The sequence below is a fragment of the Bos indicus x Bos taurus genome, chromosome 1 (assembly GCF_003369695.1).
Source record: "Bos indicus x Bos taurus breed Angus x Brahman F1 hybrid chromosome 1, Bos_hybrid_MaternalHap_v2.0, whole genome shotgun sequence".
Lineage (NCBI taxonomy): Eukaryota > Metazoa > Chordata > Mammalia > Artiodactyla > Bovidae > Bos > Bos indicus x Bos taurus.
The window spans coordinates 66,974,575-66,987,710 of NC_040076.1; the positions used below are offsets into that span (position 1 = coordinate 66,974,575).

At 52.5% G+C, this 13,136-nt stretch overlaps 1 protein-coding gene across 2 annotated transcripts in view; it reads right to left on the reverse strand.

The window, feature by feature from the left end:
- Positions 1-3,066: 3,066 nt before the first annotated feature.
- SEMA5B (semaphorin 5B) overlaps positions 3,067-13,136 on the reverse strand; it is a 123,962-nt gene continuing 113,892 nt past the window's right edge. For both annotated transcript variants that reach the window (XM_027535536.1, XM_027535546.1), the window contains 11 exons: positions 9,032-9,149; positions 8,710-8,891; positions 7,537-7,680; positions 7,189-7,336; positions 6,823-7,048; positions 6,268-6,486; positions 5,667-5,837; positions 5,415-5,564; positions 5,036-5,080; positions 4,396-4,601; positions 3,067-4,160 (listed from right to left, as the gene is read on the reverse strand). In XM_027535536.1, the coding sequence (XP_027391337.1) occupies positions 4,002-4,160; positions 4,396-4,601; positions 5,036-5,080; positions 5,415-5,564; positions 5,667-5,837; positions 6,268-6,486; positions 6,823-7,048; positions 7,189-7,336; positions 7,537-7,680; positions 8,710-8,891; positions 9,032-9,149 (1,768 nt within the window). In that variant the 3' untranslated portion in view covers positions 3,067-4,001. The remainder of the gene's footprint in view (positions 4,161-4,395; positions 4,602-5,035; positions 5,081-5,414; positions 5,565-5,666; positions 5,838-6,267; positions 6,487-6,822; positions 7,049-7,188; positions 7,337-7,536; positions 7,681-8,709; positions 8,892-9,031; positions 9,150-13,136) is intronic.

Genomic DNA, 13,136 nt, shown 5'->3' on the forward strand with positions numbered 1-13,136 from the left:
CCAGTCTGGGTCCTCCCACCAGTGCGCAGGCCCTGGTGAAGAGGCAAATCTCAGCTGGCTGATAATGGCCATGTGCTCCGCCCATGTTACAGTTAAACTTCCAAAAGCTGGGGCTGAAGGTCAATTCACAGATTTTTGGCTGAATATCAAGTCCCTTGGACAGCAAGGAGATCAAACCAGCCAATCCTAAAGGAAATCAACACTGAATATTCATTGGAAGGACTGATGCTGAAGCTGAAGCTCCAACACTTTGGCTACCTGATGTGAAAAGCAGACTCATTGGAAAAGACCCTGATGCCAGGAAAGACTAAGGGCAGGAGGAGAAGGGGTTGACAGAAGATGAGATGGTTAAATAGCATTGCTGACTCAGTAGACATGAGTTTGAGCAAACTCCAGGAGATAGTGAAGGACAGGGAAGCCTGGTGTTCTGCAGTTCATGGGGTCACAAAGAGTCTGACATGACTCAGTGATTAAACAACAAAAAACAAGGTCAAAGGCAAGCTTTCAGTTCAGTTCAGTCGCTCAGTTGTGTCGGACTCTTTGTTACCCCATGAATTGCAGCATGCCAGGCCTCCCTGTCCATCACCAACTCCCAGAGTTCATTCAAATTCACGTCCATCGAGTCGGTGATGCTATCCAGCCATCTCATTCTCTGTTGTCCCCTTCTCCTCCTGCCCCCAATCCCTCCCAGCATCAGAGTCTTTTCCAATGAGTCACCTCTTCGCATGAGGTGGCCAAAGTACTGGAGTTTCAGCTTCAGTATCATTCCTGTCCATTACCAGATGTCAAAGCAAGTTTGGTCTGTAGCCTCTCTCTCCAGGTGACATGTGCTAAATCAAGCTAAAATTTAACTTGAATATAGAGGCTTAAATTGTGCTGTCTGACTTTGGAACCAGGCCTTGAAATCCAACCTCTAGTGCGGGAAGCCCAGGTACTTGCCCAGGTGTACCGCCTCACCTGCCTGACCATGTGGGAAGATGATCTCTTTGCATTGTTAATGGGCTCCTAACCGTGGCTGCTTAAGGGTTACAGTTGAGCTGCTCAAGGACTGGGCTATGAGACAAGAACTCTGTACTCTGGGTTCCAATAACTGTCCACCACACGGCCAGTGTCTGCCACCAGAGAGAGAAGCCCGGTTTTTGTTCTAAAAGGAAAAAGGTGCCCAGCTCTATTTCTTCCTCCTGGAGAAATGAACCAACCCCTCTCTTTTTAGGCCCCTACCTTAACCCCACCTTCCCTGATACTTTATTCTTCCAACTTCTGATTCCTTCTGAAATTGAGTGCTCAGGTTTGACCCACATCCACTCTACTAGATGACTGCTATTCCTTCATCTGCTTTCTGTCTTCATGTATTATGATTTGGGATTACAGATACATCCTAGTTTTATTGAAAATAGTGACAGAGCTTTTGTTTTTTGTTCTCTATGTTTTTGGAGTGATGTTGAGATACCACCATTTATTTACATTCCCCAAGTCTCTGCTTTGTTTTTCAACATAACTGTTAATTGTACTTTTTGGTTTCCTGAATTCTTTAAATTTTCCACAGTGAAAGTATATTACTTTAATAAGAAGAAAATGCACACACACACACAGAGTTATTTTGAGACAAGAGGCCCAAGAAGGCTTGGAGCACCCAACCTGGCATCTTCCTCCCTCTTGCTGGAGGTTCTTGCTGGGCCAGCTGAGCCAGTGAAGCCCCTTTTTCTTTCACACTTTAGCTCCCTGACACCATGCAGCCATCCATGTGGCCTCAAGCACCTGCCAGAGAGCATCACACCCTCCTTATCAGGGAGCACATTTCTGGTTTCCTCAGTTCTGGGCCAGGCTATGAAGTAGCCTGTGCCATCCTTGCAAGCTAATTGCATGCAGTGTGGATCCTTTCCAGAGTTATGAATGGTCATGCCTCCAAAAACACAACAGGTTTTACGAACAAAGAATTCACAATGTGTGCATGTGTGTGTGTGTGTGCATGCGTGTGTGGCGTGTATTTGCCATGACACACATGGGTTTACCTCCCACTGTTGCCATTCCAGTCACAGTGGCTGGGCATGCCACAGGAATTCTCCATGACTACTTCCTCCAGACTTGAACAGTACCAGGCACATGTGAGTGACCCCTGTGAAGCAGGCACCCTGGGCCCTGGAACACTCTTGAACTTCCCTGTCCCTATGAGGTCCAAGGGAATCCAAAACCCCAAGATCTAGCACAGACCCCTACAAGCTCTGCATTCACAGGGTGAGCAGGAACCCAGTGAGGAATCCCCAATTCAAGGGATTTGGGGATCCCCAGAAATCCTCGTATGTCCCCTGAGCTCTGACTGGGCTCCACCTCAGCCTGAAGCCACTGCTGTTGCCCTTGTCCCGGTGAGCACAAAGGTCTCCAAGACAAACGGGCCCGGAATGCTCTTTCCTTCCTCCTCCTCTCCTCCCCAAGATTCTCTGCCTCATCTATCCCCAGGATCTCACACTTTACAGCCTAACCTACAAGTAGACTTTGCTGAGAATCCTGTAAGAATTGATCCAGCCAATTAAGCCAGGAAATTGCTCTCTAAATTTAACATGTCCATCAGTCTCATCCAAAATGGAAGCACTGATTTCCTGGGCTGAGACTTTGAGGCTATTTTGATTTAATCCAGCAAAAACTACAGCAGGCTTCCCCCACCTCACAGGCTTACTCATGTCTCAGTCAATTTTGATTAAACTCAGCAGTGTAAATACCTCATAAAATACCCCTCATTAATACTCCCCTGCTGGACTCAGATATTTCCACTGTGGAGCCCGATAGCGCTGCTAAGGGAACAGGCAGAAATTTCCTGTTGTACTGCCTTGAGTTTTCTTTGTGTCCCTACTTGCGAATTTGTTTATCTGTAACCTCTTTTCCAACAAGGGTTTAGGGCAACATGTGTGTGGAGATTTATTCACAAATGGCAAGTTATCCTCTATTAAAGTCAAACTCTACCTGGGTCATCTGCCCCACCGTGAGAAGACCATCTGTCACCCCAGTGCATTGCCCTAATTGATCAGACCATGCCAAGAAGAGCCCACAAACATATGCACGAAGCCAACGTTACATTTGGAGACTGGGTATCATCTTTAATTAATCATGCCACAGCCTAACATCCTTTTTGTTGCTGTAGCAGATTGTGATTGTGTGTGTACGTGTGTGTGTGTTCCTGAACAGATGAGGGGCCAGCACAGACTCCCAAGCAGGTCTCAGCCAACAGCTACATCGAGCAGCAACTGGAAGGCAGTCTCCAGAGCAGCACCAGGGCTGGACTCGTGCCTCCCTTGCCCCTGGGCTACCATTCGTGCACTCTGAAGGAAAGGCTGAGGGATGTGCCAGCCCAGATTAAAGGACTTTTCAGCAAAGATCAGCCTCCAGCCCCCAGTCCCCACTGCCTCTGACTGGAGGGACGTCCCTGGGCCATGTTCAGACTGCTAGGAGAAAGTGGACAACCTGGGCCAGCCTTGGTCCCCATGTCACACTGGGGCAGCACCACAATGGCCCAGCCCTGGGCAGAGAATCCAGAACTATTAGGGCCATTAGATTAGTTTCTTTCCAAGATAATCGGGATGTGGCCCAGGCCCTTCCTGGGGCCAGCCAGAGAGGGGCAGACTCAGCCCATGAGAGCCACACAGGCCATCATTTCCAACCCAAACCTAAGAGCCTTCCTGATGTCTCACTCTCCAATTCCCTCACATGCCTAGCAGGTCCACAGCCCAGACATGGCAGAGGAGATCAGCATGATGGTGGGTTGCAAGCAGGCCATGAGAGACCTGGGCTGAGCCAGAACCGCAGCCACATGCCAGCCTGAAGCCAGCCCTCTCCCCCATGGTCACTGCCAGCCAGAGCTCTCTGAAGCCGGATGGGACCCTCGCAAGGCAAGGCAGCAAGTTCCTGGCCTACTGCAGAGGGAGAACACCAAACTGGCTCCACCGTCCCATCTCCACCTGCTCTGTGCCTTTGGAAGGCAAGGAGCCCAAGTCCCCAGGACAGTGATATCAGCTGTTGGGGAAGCACCGTTGTCCAGGTGAGGCCTCAGGCCGGAAGCTGTGTTTGTTCAGTGGGCTTGGGTAGTAGGTGGTCGTGTACACGTTGGTCTGCTGCAACGGGTAGAAGTTGGCTCTGTCATCAGGGATCAGGTTATTCTTGTTCAGGGTCTGTGGGAGAAGGAAGGAACCAGAGAGAAAGGGTGAAAAGGAGAGATGGGGCAAGGGAATAGGCCAGGGCAAGGAAGTCAGGAGCCCATCGATGAGAGAACATTCTGGCTATTGACACAGTGTTCTGTTCACAATACCACTGCCCCCTCTGAGAGCTCATCCCAGTGATGCCCAGCTTAGGGCCAGGACCCCTGTACCCTTCACCCAGCCCCTGCTTCTACAGGAGGGCTCCCACCTTGAATTCCATGGGCGTGTACTTCTCATTCTTGGGGGTGCCCCCACCCTTGTAGTGCAGGTGGTTGGGGGTGGCGGGATGGACGAGCGTGGACTCCTGGGACTGGTGCTGGCAATGCTGGCAGGACAGGTACACCGCCAAGGTCAGCAGCCCAGAGCCCAGGAAGCAGGAGATACCCGTGGCCACCAGGTGGATGAGACTGAACCCTGGGAGAGCAAGAGGCCAGAAGTAAGGGAAGGGCCACTGTGAAGACCCCCCACCAACTGCCTCCCGAGAGGAGGCTCTGAGACATAAAGGGCTTTGAGGCCAGAGCTATCAGAAACAAGGAAGCTGAGTGGCCTGTCACCAGGGACCTGTCTCACAGGACCACCTGTGGCTTGGGTCAGAGGAGGCAGCCAGTGGTGTGGAGTTGCGTGACTCCTCTTGAATACAGACTAGACAACCACTTCTTAGTTGGGGGACAAGGGCGGAACTGCCTGGACTCCCCTACATATGGTCTAAAGCAGTGCAGGACCTCAACAAGGTCTGCGTGTCCAGAGTGAGAAGTAGACTCCAGATTTTGGAGTAGGTGGGCCTCCTCCTTGTAGGGGTGGTGGTGGGTAGAAATGCCGCGTTGTGAGCTGGGGCAGGTTCCTTTTACCTCCACAGCTGGTGGCCTCATCCACACTGGAGGCAGGCAGGATCACTGCACGAAGACAAGCAGAGTGGGTGTCAGAGGCAGGGAGGGGAGGGGATGGGTCCCTCTTAGGGCTCGGTATGTCTCTCTCGCAGGACCCCTGGGTCAGCAGTAACCTGTGGGACTGGGACTGGCGACTTTCACTCCCCTTTGTCTCCCCCCGAACCTCACCTCTAAGAAGGGTTGGCCCATCCACTAGATGAGAAGGGACAAAGGCCCGAAGTGTGCGAACGTCCCACTCTGGCGTTTCATCCTGCACCCCCCAGAATAGTTCAGAAGGGGAAGGAAGTTGGGGACTCAGAGCAGAGAGGGTGGGTGTGAAGGTGCTGGCTAGAAGACTCACCGGGAATCTCGCTGTAAGGGCAGGGCCGGCTCTGGCTGCTGTTTCCAGCACAAGCGCTGGGCCCAGGGACCAGCTCTTCACAGTGCCTGTCGCGGCTTTGCACTCCATCCTCAGTGCATGCACTCCACTCAGACCACGGCGACCAGCCTTCTGTGGGTTGTGGGTTGGGATGAAGTTAACTCCTCAGATCTCATAGTGGGGATGGGCAGGCTCCACAGTTGCTCCCCAGATCCTGCCAGACGTACTCAGTACCTGGGCAGGCCTGTGTGGCACACAGCGCCTCCTCCGTGTGCAGCCCGAGACAAATGTCCTCGCCGGGGGAAGGCGCGGGGCTGGTACAGGAACGGGTGCGTTGGTAGTGGCCGCCACCGCAGGAGGCAGAGCACGGGGACCAAGCGGTCCAGCAAGACCAGGCACCCCGCACTGCAAGGCATGGGGTGTGTGAAGAGGGGCCGCGGGTGCAGGCAGGGCCCAAGACAGTCTTTTCCCCATCCCAGGTCACTCTGCCCGGGCTACCTACAGCCCACTGTGAGGGAGTGCCCCCTTCCCTCAGAGGAGGCAGGGCAAATGCAGGCTGCAGAGAAGACCCCCCAAACCAACTCCATGTCAAATTAAGCACCTTCTCTGGCTAACCCATTAGGAAAGAGAAAACAGCAGCACAGCGGGTGAGGAAATGTCTGGTCCCTGGGAGTCGCTGCTCTGTCCATTTTCAGGGCCAAAGAAATTGCTCTGGGGCCCCGTGTGCAGAGTGGGCGGGGAGGAGTGGTCTCCACGCTTGAGCTGAGGCCCGGGTAGGCCTGGGAGTTCCCTGGGCGAGGGGTTCCCTGGGCAAGATTCCTTGGTGGAGGGTTACCTGGACAAGCGTGCGGGTTGCAGTCCTGATACTCGGCGGCATCACCCACGCAGGGCAGGCCCCCGTTGCGGGGCTCGGGGTTCGTGCATGTTCTCTTCCGGAAGCGGAAACCCAGCTCACAGTCCCGGGAGCAGGAGGACCATGGGCCCCAGGCGGCCCAGCCCCCGCTCACCATGAGCGGGGAGGCGCCCCCGCTGCGCAGGAGATCCTCCACCAGGGCTGGAGGAATAGAGGGGGCTGAGCTTTAGCCAAAATGTTAAGTCGCTTCAGTCGTGTCCGACTCTTTTTCGACCTCATGGACTGTAGCCCATCAAGCTGTCCATGGGACTCTCCAGGCAAGAATACTGGAGTAGGCTGCCATGCCCTCCTCCAGGGAATCTTCCCAATCCAGGGATCGAACCAGCATCTCTTACGTCTCCTGCATTTGGCAGGCAGGTGCTTTACCACTAGCGCCACCTAAGCCTTCTCCCAAACCGCAACCCTTCCCCGCCCACGCGTCCCCCAGCTCTCACGCCACCCCGCCCCTTCCCCGCCCCCATCGCCCTGGGGCTGTACCGTCAGTGTCGCAGGCTCCTGAGCCGTCCGCCGGGCAGGTTCGGGTTTCCATCCTCCTTCGGCCAAACTGCAGCCCGTGGGGGTCGGGCAGCGGCGCGCGGCAAGTGAAGCGGAAGCGCTGCTCCTGCCGCGCCCCGCCCTGGGTCACGTTCACCGGCAGCCACGGCGTCCACGGCGTGTTGCGCCGCACTTCGGGGCAGGCCTCGGGATTGCATGTCTTGAACTCCTTCGGGGTGAGATCCAGTGCTGTTTCACAGCCATGCAGACCCTGGCCTGCCCTTGCACTCCGACCCCGCCCCGTCTGCCCTACCCTGGGCTGCGGGTCCAAGCATCCCGCGCCCGCCCCCGCCTCGGCCGGACCCTCACCACGCCGCAGCCCGGGCAGGAGTTGCCGTTCTCACAGGTCCGGCGGCGCGACTGCACGCCGCCCCCACAGTTGCTGCTGCACTTGCTCCAGGAGCCCCAGGATGCCCAGAAGATGGGCACCGGGCAAGGCGTGTTTTCGTTACAGAACCTGAGGAGCAGAACGGGAGGAGTCATTACTCCACCATTTCGTATGAGAGGTCACTGGGATTGTGAGACTTGGGGAAAATTGGGAAAACGAGGGTCCATTGGATCACCCAGAGAATCCAGACCACCTTCTGGGGGGCCCCGGGAAGTCGGGGACCTCGGGCTTGGCTTGTCGCGGAAACCTCCAGCCACACCCTAACTCACCGCTCCTCCCGGCTCTTGCCCACGCAGATGCGGCCCCCGTGGCGTGGCGCGGGGTTGCTGCAGCTTCGCTGGCGGACCTGGAATCCGATCCCACAGGAGGTGCTGCACAGGGCCCAAGACGACCATGGTGTCCATGCCCCGTTCCTGGTGGGGCCAGAGGGGACAGAGACAATGACCCTCTGAGTCCTAGCCTCTCCGATCTAATAACATCTGCATAGATGGGTTTTGTATTGTTGTCAGGAAATGCCATTCACGGGAAATAAAATAGCTCCTAGCCAAACCATCTCAGGAATGACGTACTCCTGCATTCATTTGTTCACTGGAACATAGATTGAAAGCCTTCTGCTATACACCAGGCTGTACTCGTGCTTAGAGCACAGCGATAGGACATGGCCTCTACTTGCCAGGGACAAAGGACATCTTCCCTAGAGAAGATGTCCCTTCCCATCTGTACCCTTTGTTTCAGCCTTGTTGGCTGGCAGACCTTACAAATTTTGGTTCTACAACTAACTGGCTTTTTAAGGCTGGGCGATTTATCGAAATCTTCTGTGTTTCATCATACTCTTACCTTTAAAGTAAGGATACTGATTGTATCCTACTCCGTGAGGGTGTTGTGATGGTTAAGTTAATAAATGGATATAAAATTATTTTAAGAGTGTCTGGAATTTTGGATTATTTATTTTAACCACTTTAGGGAGTCCCCAGGTAGTAGGCAGTGTAGTAGGTAGTAGGCAGCTCTCTCTCTCTCTCTCTCTACATAGGGAGAGAGTCTCATTTAACCCGCCCAACAACCTTCAAGGAGGGCACCGTAACCCCCATTTAGAGAATCTCAGAGTGATTAGGTGGCTACTGCCATCCCATGCTGTCCTTCCAGTTGGGGACTGCAAGGCTTATTGAGGCTATAGATCATCTGGGAGTGACTCCCATGCCTATCCAGACTTCCTCTTTGTCTGCAAAGCACCACCAGGCAGACACTTCTCTCCCACTGGCCTGGAAACTCTCCCAGTGCTCGTTTCCTGCCTCAGACCTCAGCCACCTGTCCAGTCTCCTACACAGCCCTGAAGTATTTTCTGTCCCTTAGTCCAAACACCTGGCTGGGATGATGCCCCATTTGCTCTATTCCCCTTACTCCATTCCAAGGCCACCGAGGGCATGCCCTGTATCCTCACATACCTGGAGCAGTTGGCAATGTGAACAGCTGGCCCCAGGCAGTCGAGGCCCCCACAACGGGGTCGAGGGGAGTCACAGGCTCGGGACCGACACAAGCAAGAGCCTGAGTTGTCCCCATCCAAGTGCTCACATGGTTGCCATGGTGACCATGGGCCGAAGCCCCCATCCCGAGTCACATTTCGCACCTGTGGACACACATCGAGAGCAGGACCCTGTCACCCAAGGCAGGGGCAGAGAAGACACAAGGCCTGTGGGGACACTGGTGGACAGTTAGCCTGAATTCGGGGGAAGAGGTCCCTGGTAGGGGCTACAAAAGGGTGCTCACAGGACATGCTGTGATGTTCTGGGTCCAGAGGCTCATGTTGGAGCTGTCCTCGAGAGTGCTGCAACGTTGCTGCTTTCCATCCCAGCCGCAGTACGGGTCCCGTGCCCCCAGGCAGGCCCTGCCAGACAGAGGTCAGGAGCCTCAAGCCCACTGGACTCCCACCCTCATCTGCATCCCAAGAATATGCCTGGACACTCCTCTCTGGACACCCCTCTCATCCAGATGTCTTCCACAATAGTAACTAAGTTCCTTGACTACTTACTGTGTGCCAGGCATCATTTTAAGCACTTTACAAGTGTGAATTAACTCAATGCAACAACTCAGTGAGGAAGGTACTGTTATTATCCCCATGTTATATGGAGGAAAACCAGAGCTAACCCTGGACTCACACTCTTACCCTCCAGAGCCCGCACACTTAACCAAGAAACTACTGAGTCTGAGTACTTGCCTGAGTCAGGGGTTCCACACTGCACATCTAGGGCCACAGGCGAAGATGTGGTGAGCAGAAACCCAAAGAGGCAGTACCTCCCTGCCAGACGCTATGATTATAGTGATGGAAAGGACCTTACAGATGATCTGAATCAGTGGTTCTCAACCCTGGCTGCACATCAGAATCACTAAAGGAGCTTTTTGAAAAGTACTGATACCTGGGCCCATCCCAGACAAAAAATCTCTGGGTGGGTGCTAGGGGGTTTAAAAGCTTGTGGATGATTCTAGTGGGAGCCAGGTTGGGAATCGTGGGCATCCATAATACAACCTTTCTGTTAAACAAAGGAAGAAACAATCACAGAGAAGGGAAGAGGTATTTCCCGAAGATCACACAAATTTTACATGACCGAGCTGGGGTTAGAATCTAGGCACCCCCTACCACCACTACCACCACACTCTTCCCCTTACACTTCTGCGTCCCAGCTGGAGGCTGTATCTGACTGTAAACATGGGCGCATGCCTTAAAGCATAGAAGCAGGGGACACAATCCAGGGTCACCTGGACATCCACATGCTTGTGCTGCTCAGTGGCAGGGCCCAGTGTCCAGTGCATTAACATCATAAGAATAAGCTCAAACTGGGATGGGGCAGGGGTCACATCCCAGGTTCCTCTTCCCAGGCAGGCCGATCTGGTCGATCTGCGGTAAGCCAGGAGAGGAACGGTTCACACACCGATGAACGCTTCAAAGCCCCCACTTCTCATATCCTAGGCTCCTCTCTTTCCTTTCTCCTTCTGACTTAGTCATTGTATCCTCTATAGTTTTTTTTTTTTTTTCCTCTATAGTTTTTAACAACAACAACAAAATGTATCTCTACCAATAAGACTTCAAGGAGGCGGGGAAAGAGTATGGGAATTAGGGAATCAGGATGTGCTATCCATTGTTAAGTCAACACAATCTCACCTTCTGAACCCTGAAGGAAGTTCCCTCCAACACCCAGAGAGCCCACCGCCAATCTCAGGGGATACCCTGGGTCCCTTCTGCCTTTCATTCCCCAACTTCCACTCCCTCTGACAAGGCCTGGCTGCTCCACAGCAGTGGGCCTGCTGCGGACAATCTAGGAGCGCACTGCGAGTGGAGCAGAAATTGGAGGTTAGAAAGCAGAAGAGGCTTTGGGGTGAAGGAGGTGCTGCATGACAAAGAGGGTAGGGGAGCCCACGCCATGAATTGAGTCTGCAGAGGGATTTTCCATTGGCCAAAGGGGCCAAGGCTGCCTAGCACTGAAGGGATACACAAAGGAGTCAAGGGGCTGCCCCTTTTCGTGAGTCTAGGATAGAATCTTCCTTTTCTCTTGAAGCTTCAGGGAACATCACCTGTCAGGGGAGTTCTTTATTTTCGGTGAGTTCAGTAAGCCATATCAGGCTCCAGAGAGAAAAGAAGTTATATGAAGACCTTATAAAGAAGAGGGTGGGGCTCCCCTCCTTGCCAGAGGAGATCAAAGACAGTGCTATCTCTTGCTCCAGCAACTTATGACCTCATATAAGTGAGACAATGCCTGGGGTTTCAGTGAGTGACAGCCTCGCTGATTGCCAGTAAGCACACCATGGCCCACCTGGAAATCCAGAATGCTCATCTGTTGCTGTGTTTCCACTTTGTTCTCTCAAGGACAATTTGTGTGAATTATACAATGTACAGGTGCTCATGTTTTCATTCAGGATCAGTGGTTTGGCCTGGGGGTGTTTCACCAGCAAATGAGTCAAACTAGATGTCATGGGACTAAATACAATACATGTGCAAAAGTAGTCCCAGCAACCGGTGCTTTTGAGGTTCTGCTTACCTGCTGACATTTGGGCCAAATTTTCTGTGAGCAGACTCAGTCAATCAGAACTCAGTAAAGCCCATTCCTGAGTGTATTTGCCTTAGCTCTCAGAAATGGGTATCAAACTCAAGAAGCACTGACATGGTACTCCACAAGCAGTACAGATTAAATAATAAAAAGAGAACTAGCCATGACTAGTGATTAATAATAATACATAGGATTCTATCCATCAAAAACAACTGTATGCTAGAAGAGAGAATGGATAAGAGTAGAAAATTTGAATTGATTTATACAAGGTAAAAACAGAAGATTCTGGAGGAATGCAGTTTGCCTCATGCTACTTCTCTCATCTAGGGCCTAACCAGTTCTAGAACAGTTGTTCCCAGTCTTGAGTACAAATTAGAATCTCCTGGGGATTTTTAAAAACAGCTTAGGCAAACAAAACAAAAACCCTCCTATTTCTGGGCCTTCAGGACTGGAGTAAGCCCAGGCACTGGCGTCTTTGAAATACTCCTCAGGTGATTATAATGAATAATAGCCTTTAGAATTGCTGTTCCAGGGCCACTTTTGTCAGGGTTCCCAAGTCAAGAGATGAGGTATCCTGTATTTCTTCTAATCCATGACAGGATAAAGAGCAAAGAAACACACAGAGTAGATGCTGGCCGTAGCCCCTCAGCCAGGATCCCTCACCCTCAGCCTCTCCCGCACTCAGTCGTCCCAGAGAAGAAAGAGGAGAGCAGATTCTCCACGGACACACCTGCGCTGCCCTGGCCCAGGTTGCCCGAGGGGACCTGCGAGACTCCCCTGGCACCGGTGCCTGAGCTCTTTGCTTGTCCACATTTGCTGTTTTTGACCAAAGGCCACTTCAAAGCTTCCAGAGCAGAGAATGTCCTTAAGAAAATTAAAGCTCCAAGCAGAAGAGAGTTACAGTGTGTCTCTGATGGCAGGAATGGGTGGCAGTTAAGAGTTTCTTTCATTAAAAAAAAAAAAATAGAGTTTCTTTCATAAAGTTAGCCATCAGACTAATAATATATCACCATGTCTTTTTTACTGCAGTGTCTCAGGCAGTCATTACAAAAGGGAACAGGTTCATTCCATGGGCTCAGAAGCGGGACAAAGATGGATGGTGGAATTTACAAGGAGGCTGATTCCAACACCGTGTAGCCATAGTTTCACAAAGGGAGCTGTCCACAGTGGAGCTTGGGAGCAAGTGGTCATTACTTAAAATGGCAGTGGAGGGAGCCCAGACCCTCTGCCAGGGAGGGAGGTTGGGATAAGCTGGCAAGACAGGCCCCTCACTCCAAGGCGGCATGAAGGAGGAAGGGGGCGGTTCTTCAGGCATAAAACACTGCTTTGTAGAGCTAGTCAGCATTCATTCCCTCTGCTCCTTCTCCTGTGAGCCCTGGTCTCTCTGTGGTCAGCTCAGTGTCCTGGTCATGCCCTATGGGGCTGAAGTTTGCCTGAGTGAAAGGAGGGGTCTAGAGACAAGCCCCTGGATTCTGGACAGAGGAGGGGGCATGAAGGGGCCTCTGCTTACCTGTCCTCAGCTTCTTGCCAGCTTTGGAAGAAATGAGGAAAAAGGAAAGAAATGTCTATAGTGGAACACAGTAGAAGCCTGTGACAAACTGCCTCGCTACAGCACACATTCTGATAGAGTGTGATGGGCAGGTGGCTCCCAGACTCCCGGAGCGCACAGCCTGCTGGCGGCACGGGCTTCCTCTGTTCATTCTGTTAACTTCTCATTAATGAGACCTCACATTTTAGATCCACCTACAGTATACAGTAGGGTTTCTACTGTACACATCAAGGCCTCTTATCCCAAACTCAGGAAACCAAAAGTATTAGATTCCAAATTGACC